This window comes from Hyaloscypha bicolor (assembly GCF_002865645.1).
Source record: "Hyaloscypha bicolor E unplaced genomic scaffold K444scaffold_182, whole genome shotgun sequence".
NCBI classification, from domain to species: domain Eukaryota; kingdom Fungi; phylum Ascomycota; class Leotiomycetes; order Helotiales; family Hyaloscyphaceae; genus Hyaloscypha; species Hyaloscypha bicolor.
Genome location: NW_020194684.1, coordinates 2,626,025 through 2,648,157, shown reverse-complemented (window position 1 = coordinate 2,648,157; position 22,133 = coordinate 2,626,025). Strand labels below are relative to the sequence as shown.

Sequence of the window (22,133 nt, the reverse complement as noted above, 5' to 3'; positions counted from 1 at the left end):
ACAATCCACAGCCCGCAACACTACACAACACAACACGACACAACACGCGACACAACCCACAGTACACAATACACCACCCACTACCTACCCACAAATGCCATCCGAGCGTTTCTCAATTCTTCCATTAATTCCCCGTCCACCCGCTGCGCTTCTTCTTTCGCATCTTCTTTCATCGCTACCTCGCTACAGGAGCCACGATGGTGAGCCGTGGAGCACGGAAGCAGTGGACACTCGACCCGCCCCGGCAGCGCTCGGTTCGCGAGCGCTCCACTCCCCACTTGAGTCCTTGACTCCTTTGATGCTGATGCGTCCAATGGTCGTTGCCGAGCTCTCCGCCACCGCGTTCGAGCTCTGTGCCGTGCACTGCAACGCGGACGCGGTCCCGGCCCCCTGACTGACTCCGTGCAAACTTGGCCGACAATCTGACATCGGTTCGGAGACCCATCCAGGCTTCAGCAATTACAGCGCGGGTAGGGCGGGCAGACTGGCAGACTGGCAGACTGGCAGTGGGCTCGTCCGTCTTATGTCTTGTGTGTTGCGACGGATCGTGAAACTCCCCCCCTCGGCACCTGATGTCAGCCTGGCGCACGTGTGCCCCTGGCCGCCCTCCCCCCCCGTCCATTGTTTCGAGAAGCCTTCCTCTCTCGGCCAGCCGTCGCCTCTGTGGAGGAGCCAGATTGAGGCCTCATACCTCACGAGCATTGTGCGCACTGCGCCGGCCTGAACCAGTCGCAACCGAACTCCCGGAAATGGACGGCGGCTGATGACTGCAGACTGCAGACTGCAGTCAGCACAGCATCGGGTCCTGGTGCTCGGCGGCATAAAGATCGCCCTCCCCCTCCTCTGCCTGAGTATGGCGAACCATGAGAGCCGCTTGCGAACTCATCGGCCTTGTGCAAAGAGAATGCAAACAATTCGAAACAAACGAGCATGCTAGCTACCCCCTGAATTCGTGGCAGTGGTGCCTTCAGGACCGGAGAAACGATCCAGTGAAGGTTGCAAGGCAAGGCAAGGCGAGGCACAAGGGGCTCGTAAATCGGGCAAAACCCTTGCATTGCGCATTGCGCACTTCGCTCTTTAGCTCCACTGGGACTTTGGGAGCCTCCCCATCGTGTTTTACTTTAAATGGTTGATTGCAGCCTTGCCGGCGGAGGTTGGCAGGGGAGGGCGAATGGGGCGTTGCGGGGTTTCTGGGAGCCCAATGTGATGGGAAGAGCAATGTGCAGACGTGCCACGCCCCTGCGCCTGCGGTGAAGGGAAGAAAGAGGCATGCAAGTCATCTGGTATAATGAGGCTTAAAATCGAGAGACCGGACGGCTGCGAAGTGACGTTGGGAGGAAGATTATGACGGTCGGTCTCTTTTGGTTTGACCTAACGCCATGTTGTGAAAATTTATGAAAGCACATTTAAAATTAATGCATGGCAATCTTCAACTCCAACCCAGCCTCGTCAACCCCAAATGACTACAACGACGACATCGACGACATCGCTCCTCCTCCTCCCCCTCCTCCTCCTTCACCCTATTCTCCACGTGATTATCCACGCTCTTTCCTGGCTCACACAACCATAGACAATTGTAGTCGCGTCGCGTCGCGTCGCGTCGCGTCAACTGCTTGCCACAAAGACGACAAGGTCTTCTATCGCACGCCTCCTCCAGTCCCATCTCATGTCGATTGACTGGCTTCTCTCTGAATTTGTATGCGCCAATCAACTCGGGCGCTGAGAGAGGAATCCTCTTGGAGCCTCACGGTTCGGGCTCGGGCTCTTCACGTGATCCTTCCACACTGGTCATTCTTATATCCTTCATAATAGCGATCGTCGAGACATTGTTGCCACAATGAGCCAACGCGCACACACGTTCCGTGCGTCGCGTACGTCGCGTGTGTCCGGGAATTACATGGCTTCTCGACCTCCTCTCGCAGCGGCGCCGGCAACGTCAAGTCAACCTCCTCGCCAAAGAGAAAGTATAGTCGTCGTTATAAGTGACGACGACGACGACGACGAGCCCACGCAAAGACCAAAATCTTCAGCCCCGGCCCCAGCCGGGCGTCAACCCCCATCCATCGTTGATCTCACCGGCGAAACATCATCTCGGTCCCCTTCGCCGCCTCGAAGCCGGCCTGCAGCCGAGGCAGCTCCAAAAGGACCCGTCCCTAGGATACGATCTCCACTGACACGTTCTCCCTTACCTCCACTCACTAGAGCCTCCTCTCCGGATGAGCAAGCACCCCCGCCTCTACCTCCACTTACGAGGGACTCATCCCCAGACGATCCGGCGCACAGGGTGCGAGAGGAAGTGGCTACCAAACAGGCTTCTAGTCCCCAAATGAAAGCCTCGCCGCCGTCACTTCAGAATCAGCGAAATCAAGATCAGCGGAAGGAAACGCCATCTTCGAGACGGCAGACAGCAAGACAGAAGCTGCGCCCTTCAACACCTCAACTCTCAGACGAGAATGATGACGAAGACGACGATGGTCCTTTGCCCCAGAACTTCCAACCATCCCCAAGCACCCCTTCAAAGCAAGCTTCTTCGCGTGGCCACCGAAAGTCGCAGAAATCTGCAGAATCCTCTATTAACTCTTCATCCCCTTTATTCACCCGCCTGAAACAGCGAAGAAATAGTCCACAAGTTAATGGGACTGCCAAACCTCGCGGTGAATCACCAAAGGAGACGCTATCACGACGGACTGTGTCCAGTGAACACATTTCTCATGAAGATCCACTAACCCAAGAAGAGCTCGAAACCTCGCTTGAAGCATTCGAATCAAAATTGAAGGATGGGCATGCCTTCGGCATGAGATGGCTTCTACAGGACGTTAGGGAGACTCTTGCCGATAGAAAATCATCGTTCTTTGAAGCCCCATTTGTCGAGAAGGCTGGATTCTCCCCGTGGGCTTCTGAATCGGGGGTACAGGTTGGGCCAGGGCAACCCACTGGCGATGCCCCTCATGTTGATAAACTAGATTCTTTTGTGAGTCTGAAAGTCAGGCCTGACTATAAAGCTAATATGCATAGGTCATGGCCAAGAGTCGGCTTACCAAGACGAGAAGCCAGTTGATCGGGAGTCTGATCACCACAGATCTTCCCCGTGTTCCTAAATACTACTCTCATACTAACGTGAAGCGAAACATTCTCACGGCAGACGATGAGAAGCTTAAATTTATTCCTTTCTTGGGAGATTATCTTGGGCAGGGGGCCGCCAAAAAGCAAGAGGGTCACAAGCGACTTCTTAAAGAACTAGAGGAAGCTTATAGTGCTACTCGTATCTCATCTAGTCGGGAGACAGAAAGAGCATCGTCCCTCAGATCTCATCTTGATACATGGCTGAAAGAGCTGAAGGTGGATTGCAATCAACAAGACCTCACCCAACATATACTCGAAGACGACGACAGTTGCGCAGAACTTCGTCTGAAGCCTCGGGACCGAAAAGCACTACTCACTTCTTTTGGAGGCAAGCTGCCTCTTAAGGTGATTGAATCAGCGGCCATGTTTTGTGAAGCTTTCCAAAACGTCTTTGGCATGCCACTTCACGATGTTATTCTTCCAAGCGAACGAGTGAAGGAGATGACCGAGGCAGCAGGGAAGCCTGCCTCCAAAACACCCGAGAAGCCATTAAATGCCCCAGCAGATCGGCTCGAGACATATACGACTCTTACATGCATGCTTTGCGGAGCTGTTGATTGTCCAACGCATGGCGATTACCAGCAAGAGGAGGTGAAACGAAGCGAGGACGAGGACAGCGATGCAAGTGAAGCTATAGAAAAGAGAGACGTCGAATGTGTTTATTTCCGCCAACCTTTAATTCTAGAATACGGAGCAATGGTTCGGAGATACGAGATTCGAAGGGCGAATAAACCAGCAGAATTAGAAGACGAAGGGAGGGACAAACACAGAGCGCCGTGTTCAGACAAATGCTACACACTCATTGACTATTCGGATAAAGAGTATGAGTGGCATCAAAATGAAATTGATGCCCTACCTCAAATGCTCTTGAGTCTGACCAACAAAGATCGACGATCTTGCACCATTGCATTTGCAATGGACCGGCCTTGCTGGCAGGTTCACAGCGAAATCGCAGCTTATGAAGCAGAGAGCCCTTATATCCCAAAGGATAATCTAGAATCAACAGCCCGGGCAAAGGCGCCAAATTGGTACGACAACAAACGCAAAGTTCTCAAAGGCGACTGGCAGGACTTAACAACAGCTCATCTCCATCAAGAGAGAGCCCAAGCGAATCCTGTAAGTCGTGTCCCTCTACTTTTAGCTCGAGTTCTAACTGGGGTAGTGTGGTCACGAAGGTCCTTGTACAAATATCTGCCCGTGCTTCCATGCAAATCTCCTTTGTGAGAGCTTCTGTGGCTGTCCTGATGACTGCCCTCGGAAGTTCACTGGCTGTGCGTGCCCTTCCTCAGGAATTTCCTGTGTATCTGAGTCCTGCATCTGTATCCAGATGAACAGAGAATGCGGGCCACAATGCGGGACCTGCGGTGCAATCGACAGGATCAACCCCGCCAAACGTCACAACGATGACCTCTTCAGAACCGGCTGTCAGAACATCGTGCTCCAGCGTGGGGTAGCCAAGAAACTCGTGATGGGTGAGAGCCAGCTTGAAGGCGTTGGCTTCGGATTATACGTTGTGGAGCCTGTTCAGAAGGGTGACTATCTAAGCGAATATGCTGGCGAGGTAATAACAATCCCCGAAGCCTCAGCAATGTAGAATAAGGTGCTAATGTCCACAGGTCGTCTCCTCCGCGGAAGCAGAGCGCCGCGGCATCATCTACGACCGCAAATTTCTCTCCTTCCTCTTCGACCTCAACGGCGACTGGGTCATCGACGCCGCGCGCTACGGCAACAAAACGCGCTTCATAAACCACGCTGACAACGAGAAAGACGGCCTGAACTGCGAAGCTAAAATCGTGCTCGTCAACGGCGAGCATCGGATCAAATTTGTCGCTCTTCGTGACATCAACGTCGGCGAAGAACTGCTGTTCAACTACGGCAAGAAGTTTGCCGAGAAGCACGGCCTTAGCAAGAAATTGCCGAAGGTTAAAGAGGGCGGTAAGAAGGGCGTGCTGGTGGGCGAGGAGGCGCTGGATGCTCTTGACGGGATGGATTCCAGGAAGAGGGACACGAGGGGCAAGATGAGTGCTATCCGCGGGGGACGGGGGAAGGGGAAGGGGAAGATGCGGAAGACGGCTGTAGTGCCCGAGCCGGTTGAGGAGATGGAGGTCGATGGGGATGAGCCGGAGCCGGAGCCGGAGCCGGATGAAGAAATTTACGGTGATGAGGAGAGTGACGAGGATGAAGATGCGAGGGATGGGAGCTCGCGGAGGCGGCGGAGGATTACGAGACCGGCGAGATATACGCGCTAGTGTCAACGAGGGGAGCTGCGGGTAAGGGCAAGGTGGAGGGAGAGAAAATCGGGGTTACTGTTGTAATGAGGGACGTTTTGGTTAAACATGTACATCATCTTGCGAGCAAGCTATCTTTCTTTCTTTGTGTCTTCAGCCTGAGACCAATTCCTCGTCACTTCTCGCAGGGTTCAAGATGGACAAGTGCAGAAAACCAAAGAGAAGAGTGTTTTGCTTAGGTGGTGCGTGTGTAAGTTAAGGGTGGATAGCTGGGGTTCCTGATGTTCTATTGCACAGCGCGTTAACAACAGTTAATCACCATCCTGGGGGTGACATACCGGCGGAAAAGAAAGCTTGCATAGCGTCGAGCCAGTCGGGGTCGAAAGCTTTTGTCTCGATGGAAACGGGGGAATGGAAAGCATGTACACGTGATACAAAGGGGTTTTATTACACGTCTGCATGCATTTCTTGTTTCTTGTTGAGCTATAGGCAAACATCGAGGATTTCTTGGGTTTCGAGGGAGGGGGAGATTCGAGGTCGATGTGGGGGGAGGTCGGATATTTCGGATCAAATGCTTTGAATCTTTGAGCTACTTGGGTCTAGGAATTTGAATGAGGGGATGTTTTTGTTTAAGGGGGGCTTTGGTTATGCCTGATTTGCTACTTTGAAGGTGTGCTAACTTTGCTCTTGAAAGTGATTGATTGATTGATTGAGTTTTCTTACTAGGTTTGGTTTTGGATTCGATGGAAGAAGATAGTTTCGTTATTTTTCGTTTGATTTAGATTTAGCTGTGGTGCATTTGGCAGTTGATATGTTGTATTTAATGTCGCAAGTGGTCTTAGAACGGTAAAGTTGACCGAGGTAGGAAGGGAGTGTTGGCCGTCATCTAGGTTTGGAGACTTTGAGGAGGGTATCTTCCTTCGGGCGTTGTTATACATATCATATCAGTGTGGCCCTGCCAACCCCTGCAACACCCCTTTAGGCTGTTTTGCTCGCGTAGCATTCCTAAAACATGGATGTACGCCCAAAGCAGTAATTTTGGATCTCGACTCTCTTTTAGATGCATAAGCACCCGTTCTAGGGTTTGCCCAGAGAGAGTGCTTATGCAATTAAGAATTTGATTCCCTTCTAGCCCCCCTTTCCCCGCACTTAGCAAGCTAATTTTTGCAATTTTATTATAAGGTAAGGCTTTTTTTTTCTCCGGCTATTCTTTAGCCCTCGGCACGCGCACAAAAGGCGGGTAAGAAGCACGTCCCTCCCTTACCCCTTATAATCACTTAAAAAGTATATCCTCAATGCATGCTCGTGCACTCAAGGTATGCGCATATGCTCCGCATATAAATGCGCTCCGTATATAAATACCCTTTATAAATAAATACGCTTCATATATAAATGTGCTTTGAATATATATGTGCTTTGAATATAAATGTGCTTTACACGTGAGTGTGCTCCGCATGCTGTCGCGCGCCGAAGGTGCGTGACGGCGTGGCCCTAGCCTATTAAGGTCCTAGTATTAGTAGAGATAAGCTTTAGAACTCCCAGAATTAGCACGATGGCTAGTTACACATTGAAATATGAGAGAGTACTGAGGCCCACAGCTAGCTAGCGGACAAATCCGAGAAGCGAAAAGTGATTTTCTGATTTTCTGATTTTCGCACTGGCGCCCCGTACACCCCTCCCCCTCCTCCCCAAGGCAGAATTCCTAATTAGGGGTATAGCACCCACACGTGACTTTCGGCTTGGATAACGCAACAATAGTAAGGCTGCTTGCTTGTCTAATTAACGAAGTGAGAGCCCATACTACCGCATAAAATCGTGCCAAAATTAGGCCGGGTAGTATAATATAAAATTAAGTATTTATTATAAATTACTATAGTCAGGTAATTGATAGGCAATAAGCCTTTCTAGTCCTTAATACTATTAATAGGGGTCTAATAACTTCCTTAATATTCCCGAGGTTAGAAATAAGAAAATTAAACTATTAAAATAACTAAGAAGCCGGCTAATTACTTTTTTTTAGTAATTAATTAATAAAATTATATAGAAATAATATTATTCGAGTTTTTTAGTACTTATATTACTAAAAAATATATTATAATAATAAAGTATATCCTGAATTTAATTCCTATTAAAATAACTTAGTAGATTTTATTAAAATAATATTATGACTTTTAATAAATCTATTACTATATTACAAAGCTATTACTAAATAGGCTTATATAAATATTAATTAAAAAGAAATTATAAATAGATTAAAAGATTTATATAGAATCTTAGTTAATTCATATATGGTCCAATAGTAACTATAAGAATAGAATATCCAAATATATATTTAAATAGCAGATATATCTTTCCTTTATATATAGATTATAATCCTATATTATCTGGAAGATATAGATAAGGAAATGCTTAAGGATCTTAAGAATTATAATTATATAGCTTTAATTACTAGAATTATTTATATATATAAGAAGCTTGGTTTTATTTACTATATAACTATAATAAATAGGCAAGCGGCAGACGAGTAACTATTTATAATACTATAAAATAAGCTAAATAATAGGCGGATTATAGGTTATAGATAGTAGTATTTATATATATACTTCTATTAATAAGGTTTACTAGTAATCCGGTTAGTCTTTCTATACTTTACTATTTTGCCCTAGCTTGGAAAGTTAGGGCCTTATTTACTAATATATTTTATTATCTATAGGGAAAGCTTATATATAATATTATAACTCCTGGATCCCGAGGCAATTATATTACGAATATAACGGATATAATCCAAAAAGGGAAAATATATTATATCTGGGCCAGACTAGATTTAGTTAATTAATAGATATAATAAGCTATTATTATTTGGAATTAAGATATATACTTATATTAATACTTATTTATATAATATTATCTAGGTATATATTAAAATCTCTAATTAGATTACCTATTTAGTTATATAGTAGTATCTTTAGATTTGTATTTAAATAGGCTATTACTCTTACTTCTTTAGGGCTAATTAAGGCTCTAAACTCTCTCTTATTACTAAAGTATACTTTATATTCTTACGGATAGCTAATCTATTAGTTATATATATAAAGAACTACTTTATTTCTGGGGAAAATACCGAGAATTAGTAGATTGAATTCTAGTAGTAGAAGCTTTAGAAAAGCTAGCTATACTAGTAATATATAAGTAATTCCGTTTCCCTATATTTGCCTCTTATTCTTTCTATTATTAGAAGGAAATATCGGGTACTAATAATTATACTACTTTTTATTAAGGCTATTAGGTCTAGTATTATAGTACCGGATTATATAACTAATTCCAATTAGTATATATAGAACTACTTTCAGGAACTGGCCTATATTAGGAGTTATAATTACTAATACTTATAGGACCGGATTACTTTACTAGTACTTTATATATAGTAAATCCAAAATAAGATATATAGGTTTATAGATTTATAAAATATCTATAGAATTAGAAAAGATAGATCTAGGCCTAATATAGTAGCCGGCAAGCCATTTAGACTATATATAAGGCCTCTAGGCGAGATATAGTACTAGGGTCGCCCTATAAATATAGAGCTTTATAATATAATTCTTAATAATTATTTAGTTTAGGGTAAGTAATATAACCTTATATAGCTCTATACGGATAGTTTATTTATATACTAATATAGATATTAACAAGTTTCTACCGAGAGAAATACTAGAATAGTACTATTAGAAGCTTATATCTTATAGTATAAATATGGCCGATATTTATATAAAAGATACTAATAGAAATAGTAACCGATTATATATTCAAGCTTACTACTAGCTCTAATATATAATCCGGGTATATATAGCCTTAGGATAGCTACTAATATTAGGAGAGTCCGAGAAGCCGACTAGTAAATATAATACTACTATTATACGGAATAGAATCCTTAAATAAGTTATCCTAATAAATATAGAATATATAAATAATATATAGGCCAGAAGAATACCTATATAGTTCCTAATAGTCCAGGACTTTATCCAGAAATGGCTCTTTATTAGTAATACTTCTAATAATATAGGGTAATTAAATAAGCCAGTTATAAAATAATTAGATATATTAAAATAGGTATTATTTATTATTAAATATATTATTTTCGAAATCCCTTTCTTACTTTTAAGAGTAATACTAATAGAATTATTAAGTTTATCTATTATATGAATATTCTATATTTTCAAATTCTTATTTCTTAAAATAGTATTACTATTTCTTAAAACCTGCCCTAATATTATATACCCTATAGCCAAATATTAGTATAGTAATATCTAATATTATAAGTTCTATTAATTTACTAATAATAAATATAATATAAAGGCTACTGCTTTACTTACCCAGAATAGTAATACTAGTAGACTTAAATCTTATAGTTCTGGAATTCCGTCTATATCTGCTCCTTTTTTTATATCTGAAATATTTTAGATCCCTAGCTTTTTTTAGTATTCTTATTTTATATCTTTTCTTCCAGGAATATCTATTATATCTATTTCTCTAGTTACTATTATTATATAGCTATTAGGTACTAGTTCTATTTTACTTCAGGCTCTTCTTACTCTAATAGCCCTATAACTACTTCCTTCTATATTCTCTTTTACTATAAGCTATATTACTTGACCTAACTACTTTTCTAATAATACTTATACTATTATATAAGCTTAACGGGCTATAAATACAAGAGTTACTTAGGCCGCTACCTAGGCTATAGCTTCTTATACTAATAATAGGCTATCTGGAGCCCTTTAAGATCTTATAAATTAAAATATAGCCGGATCTAGTCTTATAGAATTACAGACTATAGTTTTATAGCTAGTTTTCTATAAATAGGCATTTAATAATATAAAGAATTAGAGAGCTAAGCAAAGAACTATTTAACTTTCTAAAGAAGTTAGTAGTAAGTTTTCTTTTATTTCTTTTACTAGATTCTCTATATAAATTCTAATAGATATTTTTTAATAGATAGCTTTTAATTTAAAATAAATAATCGAGTCTTTTCTATTCTTTCTAATATAGTTTCTTAGTAGCTACTTTTTTACTTCTCTTTCTATATTAGTAAATCTATTTACTATTATTAATTTATTAATAATATAAATAAATTAGTATTCTATACTAGTCCTAATAATAAAAGAGTCCAGGAACTTATAGTTTTACCAGGTTCTATCTAAACTGTTTTTAATCTTTCCTGCTATAATATATATCTAGGCCCTAAGGATATCTAAATAATTTTTCTTGTTTTATACCAGAATAAGACTCTATATAAAGATATTCGTTTTAAAATTACTTATAAAGAGCTAGAAAATACTTAAAAGAAAACTCTATATAAAGATCTCTATTTTAAAATTACTTATAAAAAGCTAGAAAATACTCAGAAAATATAGTAACTTGAGAAGATTAAATAATAGACTAAAGAGGTCTAGAGAGCCCAGAAAAGTATTACTTACTAGTATAAATATAAAACTTTAAAAATAAGAAGAGATCTAATAAACTAGTAAGTAAATAAAGATATATATATAATTCTCTTTTTTAATTCTGGCTTCTATTCTTTATTTCTTCTATAGATCCTTTTTTATTTTTAGGTTTAATTAACTTATATATACTAGGATTCTTTTCTATTTACTAATCTCTAAAAGCCGTAAGATAATACGGAAAGTACTACTAAAAGTACTATTAAAGCTAATTCTAATAGTAATAATAATAATAATAATAATAATAGTAGACTATTAGATTCTCTTTTAATTTTACTATTCTTTCCTTTAGTAAAAGGAACTATAATTAATCTTATAGACTATATAAGTATTATTTCATAGTAATAGATATATTAGAGATATAAATATATTACTTCTCTTTCTTATTAGATATAGAGAATTAATAAATATAATATCTTTAGCTTTATAGATAAAACCCAAGGTATCCGGGCTATTACTAGTACTTTGCCTATTACCCCGAACGGAAGTCTAACTATTATTATTAAACTTCTCAGGCTAATTAATCTTACTTTTCCTAAATAAACCTATTATATAAGATCTAATAAATTATATATAAATATCTACTAAGATTAAGGTAATTAAGAAAAAATGGGTCTAATATCTAATATACTTTTTCCTATATCTTATAATTAGCTTAGTACTATTTTAGGTCTTATTTCCTTATAAATATATATATATTTGGAATTTATAATTAATACTTTAAAATAATACTCTTTAATTAGTTCTTATATAATTTAAAAGTCAGGCTACTAAATTTAATACTTTTATAATACTCAAATCTATTTAAGTTTATAAAGTCTTATAATTATTAGGGCCTTTATAATTCTTTACCTTTTGAGTTTAATATCTAAATAGTATTATATATTCTGCTTTTAGTATAGAGGAAGCTCCTAAAAGTCTAGGGTTATAAAGAGATTTTTATATTAAGGATATATTATATTATAATAATAAAATTATAGGTATTTATATATAGATATATAATATATTAGACTAGCTATACTAAAAACCATACTATATTTATATATAAAGTTACTAATTACTTTATATTAATACCGGACCCGTATAGTCACGTGACTCTATATAATCGGCTAGCTATAGAAAAGCCCTAAAGCCCGAAACTTATAAAAAGTCTTAAGGGCTTTAGGGCTTCCGGACTATTACTAGTATCCGGTATTCTTTGGGAAAAAAGTATAATATATTCTATAATAGGTAACCTATTATAGACTATTTAACCTTTAAGTTAAGCAGGAAATCTGAGGGCCAGGCTTATAATTCAAGTCTTATTAAGGTTATTAAAGTCTTTATTAGCTAGTATTATAGATTTAATAAAAATATTATAGGAATCCTATAGGTTCTATTCTAATCTATCTAGAAAATATATATAGTATATCTTTTTATTTATTTCAATATTTGTATATAATTCCTAAGAGTCAAACTATTACCTAAAAGAGAAATAAAAAGGCTAGATTAATACTTTTAAAAACCAAGGCCTTAATAAGTCTATCTAGAAAAGCTTACTAATTCTTCTAAAAATAATCTAAGAAAAGTTTGAGTTTATTATATATTATAACTTATATAACTAGAAACAGGAACTATTTTAATAGGCCAGAAAGAGTTTCTTATACGGCTTACTTATATAACCAGGAATAAGGACTTGAGTTTATTATATAGAATTACTTATATAAAGAGACTTCTATTATAAACTTCTCATTTGGATTAATTAATTAAATCTATTTTTAATACTAAGTCTTTATTAAAGTAACTTTCCGCTTCTAGAGGCTTTAGATAAAATAGCTAATAAGTTTCTTAGCTATTAGCCAAGACTTATTAGCTAGAAAATCTATAAATAATAGATAAGATTATAAAATAGAATTCCCCTAACTATAATACTAAGATATTTTATTATAGTATAAAGTAATTAGATATAAAAGCTCTATTAAATATAATATATCTCGAATTATAAGTTTATAAGATAAATATAGGAAGTCTTAGTACTTAACTAGTACTATAGTCTAGCCTAAAAGCGCCTACTATCTTTTATATCTAATTTAATAGAAATAAAAAGTATCTATACTTTAACTCGAGAGATAATTAGGACTTTTATATAGACTTAGAATAGTAGTTTATTCTATAGAAAGAGAATAGACCAGAAATACCTATATTATATTAATCTTTAGAAAGAATTATAGTAAATATTATAACTTCTGAAATACTTTCGAAAAAGCTCTCCTGAACTAAAATAGGCTGGTTTATAATTCTGAAAGATCTATAGAAGTCTTATATATCCGAGAATATAAGTACTTAAGATAAATATTATTTGAGTCCTAACTTATAATAAAAGGAAAATAAAGTATATAAAATAAAATATATAAAGTAAAAGTAAAATAAAATACCCGGGTATTTAATAAATAGAAAGCCTAACTATAAATTATAAGAACTAGTACTAACTAGGTATATATATAGTAATATTAAAAGAAAAATAAAATAAGGGGAACTAAAAAGTAAGTTAGTATATATTTTATAAAAGCAAACGGGGAAATATTTAAATAGCCCGAAAATAAGAAGTATATATTAAAGAAATCGAGATTAGAGAAAGAAGGGCTATTTCCTATAAGAATAAGTTAGTATATATTCCAAGATAAAGAATAGGGGTACTTAATAGTAGCCCGAAGGCTTTTATAAATATTAAAGAAAGAGAGAAAGTATTAAAGTTCAAAAGAATCTAAATAGGAATTAGCCTCTTTTTTGGAAGTTCGAGAGAAAATATTTCCAAAGGGCCCAAAGGTATAAGAGATATTAGAAAAAGAGAGAAGGAGATATTAGAAAAGGAAAAAAGAAATCTAAAATTTAGCTTTCTAAGGAGTAAATAGATTAAAGACTTATAATATAGGAGTTCTAAATAAAAGTAATCCGGAAATAGTAGTTAGATACTAGCTTTTAGTATTATTAGTAGAAATATTAAAGGAGGAGGAGTTCGGAAAAGGGGTTCGGAAAAGGGGTTTGGAGGGGTTCGGAAAAAGAGAGAAAGGTTATAAGGCAGTCAGATACTAGCTCTTGGTATTAATAGAAGAAGTATTAAAGGAGGAGAGGTAAGAAAGAGGGGTTTGGAGAAGAAGTAAGAAAGAGTTCGGAGGAGGAAAGGAAAATTATAAAGCAGTCAGATACTAGCTTTTAGTATTAATAAAGGTATTAATAAAGGTATTAATAAAGAAGGTATTAGTAAAAGGCAGAAACTCTTAGTATTAATAATAAAGTCAAAAAAATATAGAAAAAGAATAGAGGTTTTAGAATAAAGATAGAATAGAATTATAGTTTTATAGAAAATAAAGTTATTAGTATGAAATAATTATATTATTATATAATTCTATATTTACTTTTACTATTTATTAAGAATATATATCTCTTAGGAGAAAGTATTACTTAGAATTCTTAAGCCTCTCTAATTTAATAACTATATATTCGAAAAATAAGAAATAAATATAATTATATATACTAGAATAAGAGAATTCTTCTTATCTAAAAATTATAATTATAGTATTACTAAATATAGAAATATAGAAATTTATATAATAAGTTATATATAGAGATTTAAGGAAATTTAAATTACCTCGAATTATTTATAATTAGTAAAGTAAATTAGCTAATTATATAAGTTAAGTATAATTTAATTATTATTAGTATATCTTAGCTTTTATAAGTTAGTAAGAGAAAGAATATTTATATCTTTATCTTTATAACTATAATATCTAAAATTATAATTTTTTTAATATTTAAATATACTTAACCTAGGGCTATTAAATACTAATATTTCTATTTTTAGGTATTATTTATTATAAATTTATTCGGATTTAAATAATTATATTAAATATATATCTTTATATTCTAAAGATAAATAATAAAGATATAGCTATACTAGCTTTAATCTTAGCCTTAATCTTAATTTTAACCTCCTTCCAAAAATAACTTTAATTCCGATATATAATACTATTATTAAAGCTTTTCTTTATTAAAAATATATTAAATATGGCTTTAGGCAATAGCTTTAGTAAAAGCAAAAGCAGTAAAAAAGGTAATAAAGCTATAAATAAATAGAAAAATAATATTTATAATATACTTTTTAATAATCCAGACTTAGTCTATAATATCCTCTCCTATTAATATATTTAACTAATAAACCCCTCTACTTCTCGACTTTCTCCTTATATATAACCTCTTCTTCCTCTTCTATAATAATACTTTAATCTTCTTATATTATCTAATAATACTACTAAAGTAGTAAAGCGAATTAATAATAAGGCTAAAGTTAGAGAGATAGAGCTATACCAGGGCAAGGAGCTAAAGAAATTAGAGAAAGGTAAGGTAAATCTGGAGGCAAGCTTAGTATATACTTACGGAACCAAATTCTCTTAAGCTTATACTACTTATAGTAATAAGAAAAGACCGAGAGGCCCTTTCAAATGCTATATAGTTATAGAAGGCAAATTCGATAGTACTTATATAAATTATAGATATAATAATAATAGTAAAGTCTATATTTTCCATTAATTTAATACTAATTCTATTAAGTCTGGAAAGCCTTACTCTATATCTGCAAAACCCTTTATACCAAAGCCTCGACCGCCTATAAGATATAGAAAGTAAGTATAAAGACAGATATAAGGTCAGAAGGTAATGGGGAAGGAGGTTGCAGCAGAGGAGGGTGAGAATACTGGAGGAGAAGGAGACAAAGGAGATATAGATAATTCGAGTAATATAGGTAGTACGGAGGATACAGAGAGTAAGGGAGATGGAGATGTGTCTCGTAATCCATGGGATTTGCCTTACGGACTATGCAAGCTAAGGGGGGGTTAGGAGTAGTCGAGAATAAGGCGTATATACTGTACTTTTTTTTTTTGGTGAGGTGTGGTGGGGGGGGGGGGGGGGGGGGGGTGTGGGCGCGAAAATCAGAAAATCAGAAAATCACTTTTCGCTTCTCGGATTTGTCCGCTAGCCCGCTAATGGCCTCAGTAGAGAGACAAAAACATACTATCTTCCCTGGAATACTTACAGTGGGCCCAAGGATAACACCACCCAAGCACTGGCCATTTCAAGGGTGTATAGCCAATAGCGATTCTGGAAAGCACCTGATATTTCCTCGTTGGGGGTTATAAACGAGGTTTCGTTACTAAAGGAGAGCCCGTCCAATGAAGCCCCGCCGAGGCGCCAAGATCGAGATGAAGCTGGCCAGCTGAGCACCCAACATCTCTTGCGCAACCTCATCTTTGACCGTCCACCTCCCAGCTCATCACACCCAAGAGCCTAACTATGCAAACACGAAGGCCTCAATCGCGAACCGATCTGGTACTCCCAGAATCGCCTTTGTATCAGCTAACGCCATTGCGGCCATTCAACAACACGAGGGATGATGCCTTTGGAATGCAAGCTCCACCTCCCATACACTTCAATGTGGGTAACCTGAACGTCTTGTGTGAGAAGCAGTTCGTGCCTGGTCTCGAGTCCTTCGTTAAATATGCGAAGTGGAACGCTTCTTGCGGATCGCTGCAAACCTGGTCTGGCTCTCCGAATCTGCACATCTCTATTGGAACTGGCTCTGGCCAGCTATCCACCCCGTTTTCTATTACCTCGGAACGCTTTTGTTTAGTCTGTGCAGACTTTGGGTTCTCTCAATCCTTTCTCCAGAAAGTGGTTGCCAAAGCTCCTATGTTTGAATATCGATTTGACTTCCCAACGTCCGCCAACACGTCTACACCGCCAAGCTTGGAAATAGCAATGTCCACTTTCGAAAATGATTCATTCTTCTGTCTTCTACGATACGATTTGAAGGAGAGAACGTCGAAGGTTTTGATATTCTTGAAGGCTATGGATCACCTGAAGAAAAGGTCTCTAGTTGCCAACGATCTAGTTGCATGGCTTAAGTTAAATCAAGCAATTCTACAACGACACCCGCTAATGATACTCAATGTCATCCTTCAGTTCATCCAGCACGAGGCCCATCAGTACGTGCGTTGGCGCCTAGAACTCTACAACCTCGAATCTCGTCTTGGGGTGACCAGAGACAGCGATTCCCTTAAATTAGGTAGATACGCCGAGCTGGACCACGACTTCACACTTCTCAATGCGGACTTGGCGGGGCTTGCTAAGAAGCTCGCAAATACCGAGTTATCTGCTTCGACAATCCTTGAGCACGCAAAAGCCGTTCAAAGACTTGTTAAGATCTGTGATGAGTACGAGGAAGCTAACACGCCTGGTCAAAGCCAATCAGCTGGGCGACTTGTCTCGGAACAGAATGAGGAAATCCAGTCAACCATCATCCGCGCGGAGCTCTACCTTCGCAATATGAAAATGGCGCAGGATGTGCTGCAAAGTCTCTCGGCGGTGCTTTACAACCGTATCAACAAGCAAGACACCGACTCCATGAAGACGATTGCAGTCGTGACGTTGGTGTTCCTTCCTGCCACCTTCGTATCGGCCATTTTCTCAACCGGCATCTTCAATTTTCACGTCTCTGAGCCTTCGGATCAACCAAGGGTTATTTCGAAGTACGGCTGGGTGTACTTGCTCGCGTGTCTCCTCTCGACAACCTTAACGCTCGTGTCGTGGGTGTGTTGGTATCGGTGGGGTCGCGTGTGGTTGGAGAAACTGAAGTTCTCGAGGATACATTCTGATGAGAGGGAGATTCCAAGCAAGGGCACCGAAGCTAGGCAAGATCTCTGTACAGCACGCGTTCACAGCGAGCAGCAGGCTATGATGGACTAGTGCCAAAGCGTGGATGATCGTTAGAGTCCATTCATTGTTTCCGGTTCTTCATAAAATCCGTCCCCAACCGTTCCGGGTGACGAGCGTTATGGAACAAATAAGCGTGGCTACGTGGACGATTCTAGATATGTGACCAGCCCATCCAACCAGGATTCAGTTCTGCAAGTCGTCGTATCAGGTCATGAGCCAGGGACTAGTAAGTAATATTTTTACTTTAGTCGTTCAGGTGATTTCTAGGTTGTTTTAAGGTTGGTTCGTGGAGTCTTCGTTTCGAGGACAGAAGAAGGGGGTAATGTTCTTTTGAGCGGGAAAGCTGGCAATACATGTTACGAACAGCGACGACGGAACACTATTTTTCAATGTTGATATCCTTAAAACTTAGGCAGATCACCTTTATTTTCAAATTGAATATTGTTTGCCGGTCTCCTACACACCCGTTTCAAAACTTCTAGCTTGCCAAATCTCGGTGTCTAATGTTCATTTTCGTCTATGAAAAAACAAAGTTCAAAGCGAAGCACCCTTCACTATACCTTCATACGTATCTTCAAGCCACTGTTTAGATGCCTATTCCTAATCAAAGGTGGCACGCACTAATCCATTTCATATCCCACACTGTACCAAGAGCATATTGGGTGATTAGGGTCCACTTGTGAATGGTGATGCAGGAATGTTTCTTCGAGTGTGAGCACTGGACTCGTTATTTGAATGTATGAATGCCCGCTTGGAGGCTCGAGGCTGCGCCGAGTTATCGAATATGGATAAATGGCGACTCATTTCAGCCATATTATAAACTTCAGACAGTGCAGCGTCACAACGTGTATAATTTTTTGACTCAGTAACGGCGATATAGTCACTAGTATGCCTCCCGCGTTCTCTCCGTCTTCCGCCTGCTTCTCATTTCACCCTTCGAATTACGACCAACTCTGCCCCTCCTCGAGTGCCGTGGAGCTGCACCTAGGGAAACCGTAACACTGACGAGCCTAGGGAACCCAAACACAGCAAAAGAAAGGAAAGCGGTCAAATTAGGCGCAAAAAGTGGTAAGTTCTCTTATAAGTTGCGCGCCCTCTAAAGGCCGGCAAAACTCTAGCTATTATAAAGGCTGTACATCAGGTGCTTTTATGTGGGAAGTTCCTGTCCACAGCAGCTAATCAAAAACAAGTAGGCGATGCACCGCCACCACAGTGCTTGTGGTTCTTATACCACGTTTATCCCTTCCACCACACCTCCGTCTTCAGCTTCTGGTTGATAGCTTACTCGCCGTGGACATCTTCAATAAGGTCGGCCTTCTCGATGATTGGCGGTGGCTTCGCGATCTTCTGTCGGAAGATGTGCCTCTTGAAGAAATAAGGAAGCCACACGGTCAACTCATAGTGGAGGAAACTCTTCGTTGGGACCGAGAAGACCTCTGCGAGAAACGTACGTCAGCGGAAAAGACCACATGCGTCGAGCAGGGTTTTACTTACGGTCGATCTCTTCCAGGGTGAGCTGTTTGGTTTCTCTAACGAAACAGAAGATCATGAACCAAGCGATGAGGTTGAGCCCAGCATAGAAACCGACTAGAGTTAGAGTCAGCGGATTGCCCCGTGGATGGATCCCGCAGAGCCCACTTACAAGCACCAGTTGGAGTCATGACGGTCTGCATTCGAGGGAAGGTTAGACTGAGGATACCGGCTACAGAAGACTTTGTTAGTGAGAGGTTGATGTATTTGATGAAAACGACTCACCGAAAGTATTATTGATGCAAACGGCCCAAGCCATTCCTTGCTCTCGCTGAATGGTGGGGAACACCTCGGCAGAGTACTGGAAAGCGACTGGTCCTTCTCCCAAGGAGTAGCAGATGGTGAAGAGGTAGACGAATCTAGTTGAAGGAAGTAATTAGTAAGACTCAGAATTGCAAACATTCTTGACAAACTTACAACACAACTGGTCCAATTTGTTCGCCACGGCTACCCGTATGTTTCAGAAGAGACAGACCAGCAGCTAACAGAAAGATACACATGAGGGGAAAAGTCTTTGTATAGGGGATTAGTTACATCCTTGCCTAAAGTTCGGAGGGACTCACAATCAAAGTCAGGGTTCTTCGGCCTTTGGTATCGATGAGGAACAGAGTAGGGATGGTGAACACGACCTGGACAGCACCATAACCAAGAGATGCGTACAAGGCCTGTGTTGGTGTGTAGCCGACTCTTTCAAAGATTGTTGAACTATAGAAAGAGATGACTGCAAGGTATTAGGGCTAAGCACTGGAACAAGACTAGAGGCGGCTTACTGTTGATACCGCACATCTGCTGAGCAATCATGACAGTCGAGGCACCGTAGTTTGCTCGCCTGATCCTAGGTACGGTGAAGCAGTCCCGTAGCCGGGAGAAGTAGCCTAGTCCACCTGCCACCTTGATTTCCTCCTGGAAGATAATGTACGAGTAGTAGTAGTCCCTTGCAGCGATGATGGGATGAGCACGCAAGCGCGCCATCGATTGGAAGCCTTGAGCAATCTTCCCATGCTTCATGAGCCAACGAGGGGACTCAGGGCAGAAGAAGATGCCAGCGCCGAGGATGAAGGATGGAATAAAGGCTGAACCGAGTTGGAGACGCCAAGCAATGCGGCCAGTGTCTTTGACAATCACGTTGGCAGCGAAGCCCAAAAAGATACCTACGGGAGACGATTAGCATTATATGGTCTCAAAACGAACATTAAGAACGCAGCTCACCAGCCACAACCCAAAGTTGCCAGAACATGACGAGGGCGCCTCGAATTCGAGCGGGAGCCATCTCGGCCGAGTAGATGGGGACCGTTGCGTTCTTTGCCCCGATACCGATACCCATGACGAATCGCGCCGCGAAGAGTCCTTGCCATGACTTTGCGAACGCAGAACCGATCGGGGTGGCAGTAAGACAGCAAGCCGTGAGGAAAATCTCGCCTCTTCGGCCCAAGTAGTGGTTGAGAGGATCGACGATGAAAGCGCCACTTTTAGCAAGATCAGTTAGAAATGTACTTTGTCTTCCCCGACAGCCTTGTCCATGAGGACATAAAGGAGAGGCCTAAGCGAGGGAATCAGGGGGGAAATCAGGGGCATGCTTGTCACGTGCTCACATAAGACCGGCCGTCAAGAAGATGATGGCATTGATAACTCCCACAATCCATTCATCTCTCCCTTTCCCAGCAATACCAAATTCCTGAGGGAAAGATAAATTGGCCCCATTGGATCCCGTTTGATCCCATCCTTGCGTGGCGGCTCCCATGGCACACAAGGCAATCGAATACCAAAGCATTTTCGATCCGTGCCATTTGTGATCCCGCTCGTAGATGAGGGCAGCGCGCTCTTGATCATCGAGCTCTGTTAGCATCTCGAATCTTTCACTGTCGCGCGCGACGAGAGCGGCCCGTCCAAATAGAGCAGCGTGCTCAGCCATACCGTGCGCCTCGGCAAAGCTTCGGGCATTGGCGGTGGTCTGCTCTTTGGAGCTGCGCTGTGAGAGTGAAGCGAGTCAGCGTCAATTCTCCAGGTTGCGATTGCGAGGCGAAGCTCACCTTCAGCGGGTTCTCAACGATATTGAGGGCGACAGACTGGCGGCGAGCAGGGGCGTCAACCAGTTTCGGCTCGGGATCCTGAGCCATCTTCTCCTGCTCGTTGTGAGAAGAGTAGCCAGCATCCGGAGATGCAGAAGTCTTGTCAGTATCAGACATGGTGTTTGCGGGCGTGGTGTTGCGATCGCTTGACCGAGAGTGACACCAGACGCGATGAGTTTTGAGGACGAGAAGGAGCAATGGACGAGAACGCGATAAATCCTGAAATCTGGAGAAAGAGGGGATAGCGGGCCTCTACTACTCTCTAGTGCTGGTTGTCACCCACACGTCATCTCACCAAGTTGGTTCCTCAAGTTCTATCCCGACAGCGGACAACTGTGCCACCTGCAAACAGCAAATCGAGCGGTCGATCAGGTCGAGTTTTGAGTGTGGACCCCTAAGACCCCATGGCTGACAGCTTTCACCTGGAAACAGCAAGTCGAGCTGTCGATCTGGATGAGGTTTGTTGTGCAGATCCACTACACTCCACCACTCCACGATCCACAACTCCACCACTCCACAACGCGGAGTGACCGTGAGATACCGTGGTATTCCGTGCCGGTCGCCGCACAAGGGTATAGACTCTGGACAGTCCTTGTCTTGTTTAGGCAGGCAGATGACTTGATACACAGCAACCTCCAGGTTTTGCACATAAGGGCCAGCGTTAGCGCGCGATTCACTCTTGCTGCTAGGGTTTTGGTAGGCTTTAGAGCCTCCAAAGCGGGACCGGGCCCAGTATTCCGCCAAGCAGCCAAGAGTGGACCCCGCCATTGGCGCCCCATATTCATGACGGTGAGTCCCACTATTAATTATCTCGTGCAACATTACGGACGTATGGAGAAAGGATTGTAGCTCTTGGCGCGGATAACAGGAGAGTTTGACTGGTTACACTATGCGAATGCCAAGTGTGAGAGTAACAATTAACCCTTCACCTTTCCGAC

The 22,133-nt window shown here is 40.6% G+C and overlaps 3 protein-coding genes across 3 annotated transcripts; 2 read left to right on the top strand and 1 right to left on the bottom strand.

Annotated features, from left to right (window-relative positions):
• Positions 1 to 1,757: 1,757 nt before the first annotated feature.
• K444DRAFT_230489 (uncharacterized protein) lies at positions 1,758 to 5,517 on the top strand. Its single transcript, XM_024871220.1, has 4 exons — positions 1,758 to 2,971; positions 3,016 to 4,239; positions 4,286 to 4,684; positions 4,740 to 5,517. The coding sequence occupies exons 1-4, from the start codon at positions 1,838 to 1,840 to the stop codon at positions 5,370 to 5,372; spliced, it is 3,390 nt and encodes a 1,129-aa protein (XP_024728290.1). The 5' UTR covers positions 1,758 to 1,837; the 3' UTR covers positions 5,373 to 5,517.
• Positions 5,518 to 15,975: 10,458 nt separating this feature from the next.
• On the top strand, positions 15,976 to 18,048 carry K444DRAFT_669209 (uncharacterized protein). Its single transcript, XM_024887497.1, has one exon. The coding sequence runs from the start codon at positions 16,175 to 16,177 to the stop codon at positions 17,624 to 17,626; it is 1,452 nt and encodes a 483-aa protein (XP_024728289.1). The 5' UTR covers positions 15,976 to 16,174; the 3' UTR covers positions 17,627 to 18,048.
• Positions 18,049 to 18,652: 604 nt separating this feature from the next.
• Positions 18,653 to 21,741, bottom strand: K444DRAFT_669208 (uncharacterized protein). The gene is made up of 10 exons (XM_024887496.1): positions 21,157 to 21,741; positions 20,719 to 21,095; positions 20,336 to 20,592; positions 19,897 to 20,277; positions 19,690 to 19,847; positions 19,544 to 19,638; positions 19,352 to 19,485; positions 19,239 to 19,298; positions 19,091 to 19,183; positions 18,653 to 19,032 (listed from the first exon to the last, which is right to left on the bottom strand). The coding sequence occupies exons 1-10, from the start codon at positions 21,310 to 21,312 to the stop codon at positions 18,878 to 18,880; spliced, it is 1,866 nt and encodes a 621-aa protein (XP_024728288.1). The 5' UTR covers positions 21,313 to 21,741; the 3' UTR covers positions 18,653 to 18,877.
• Positions 21,742 to 22,133: the final 392 nt, after the last annotated feature.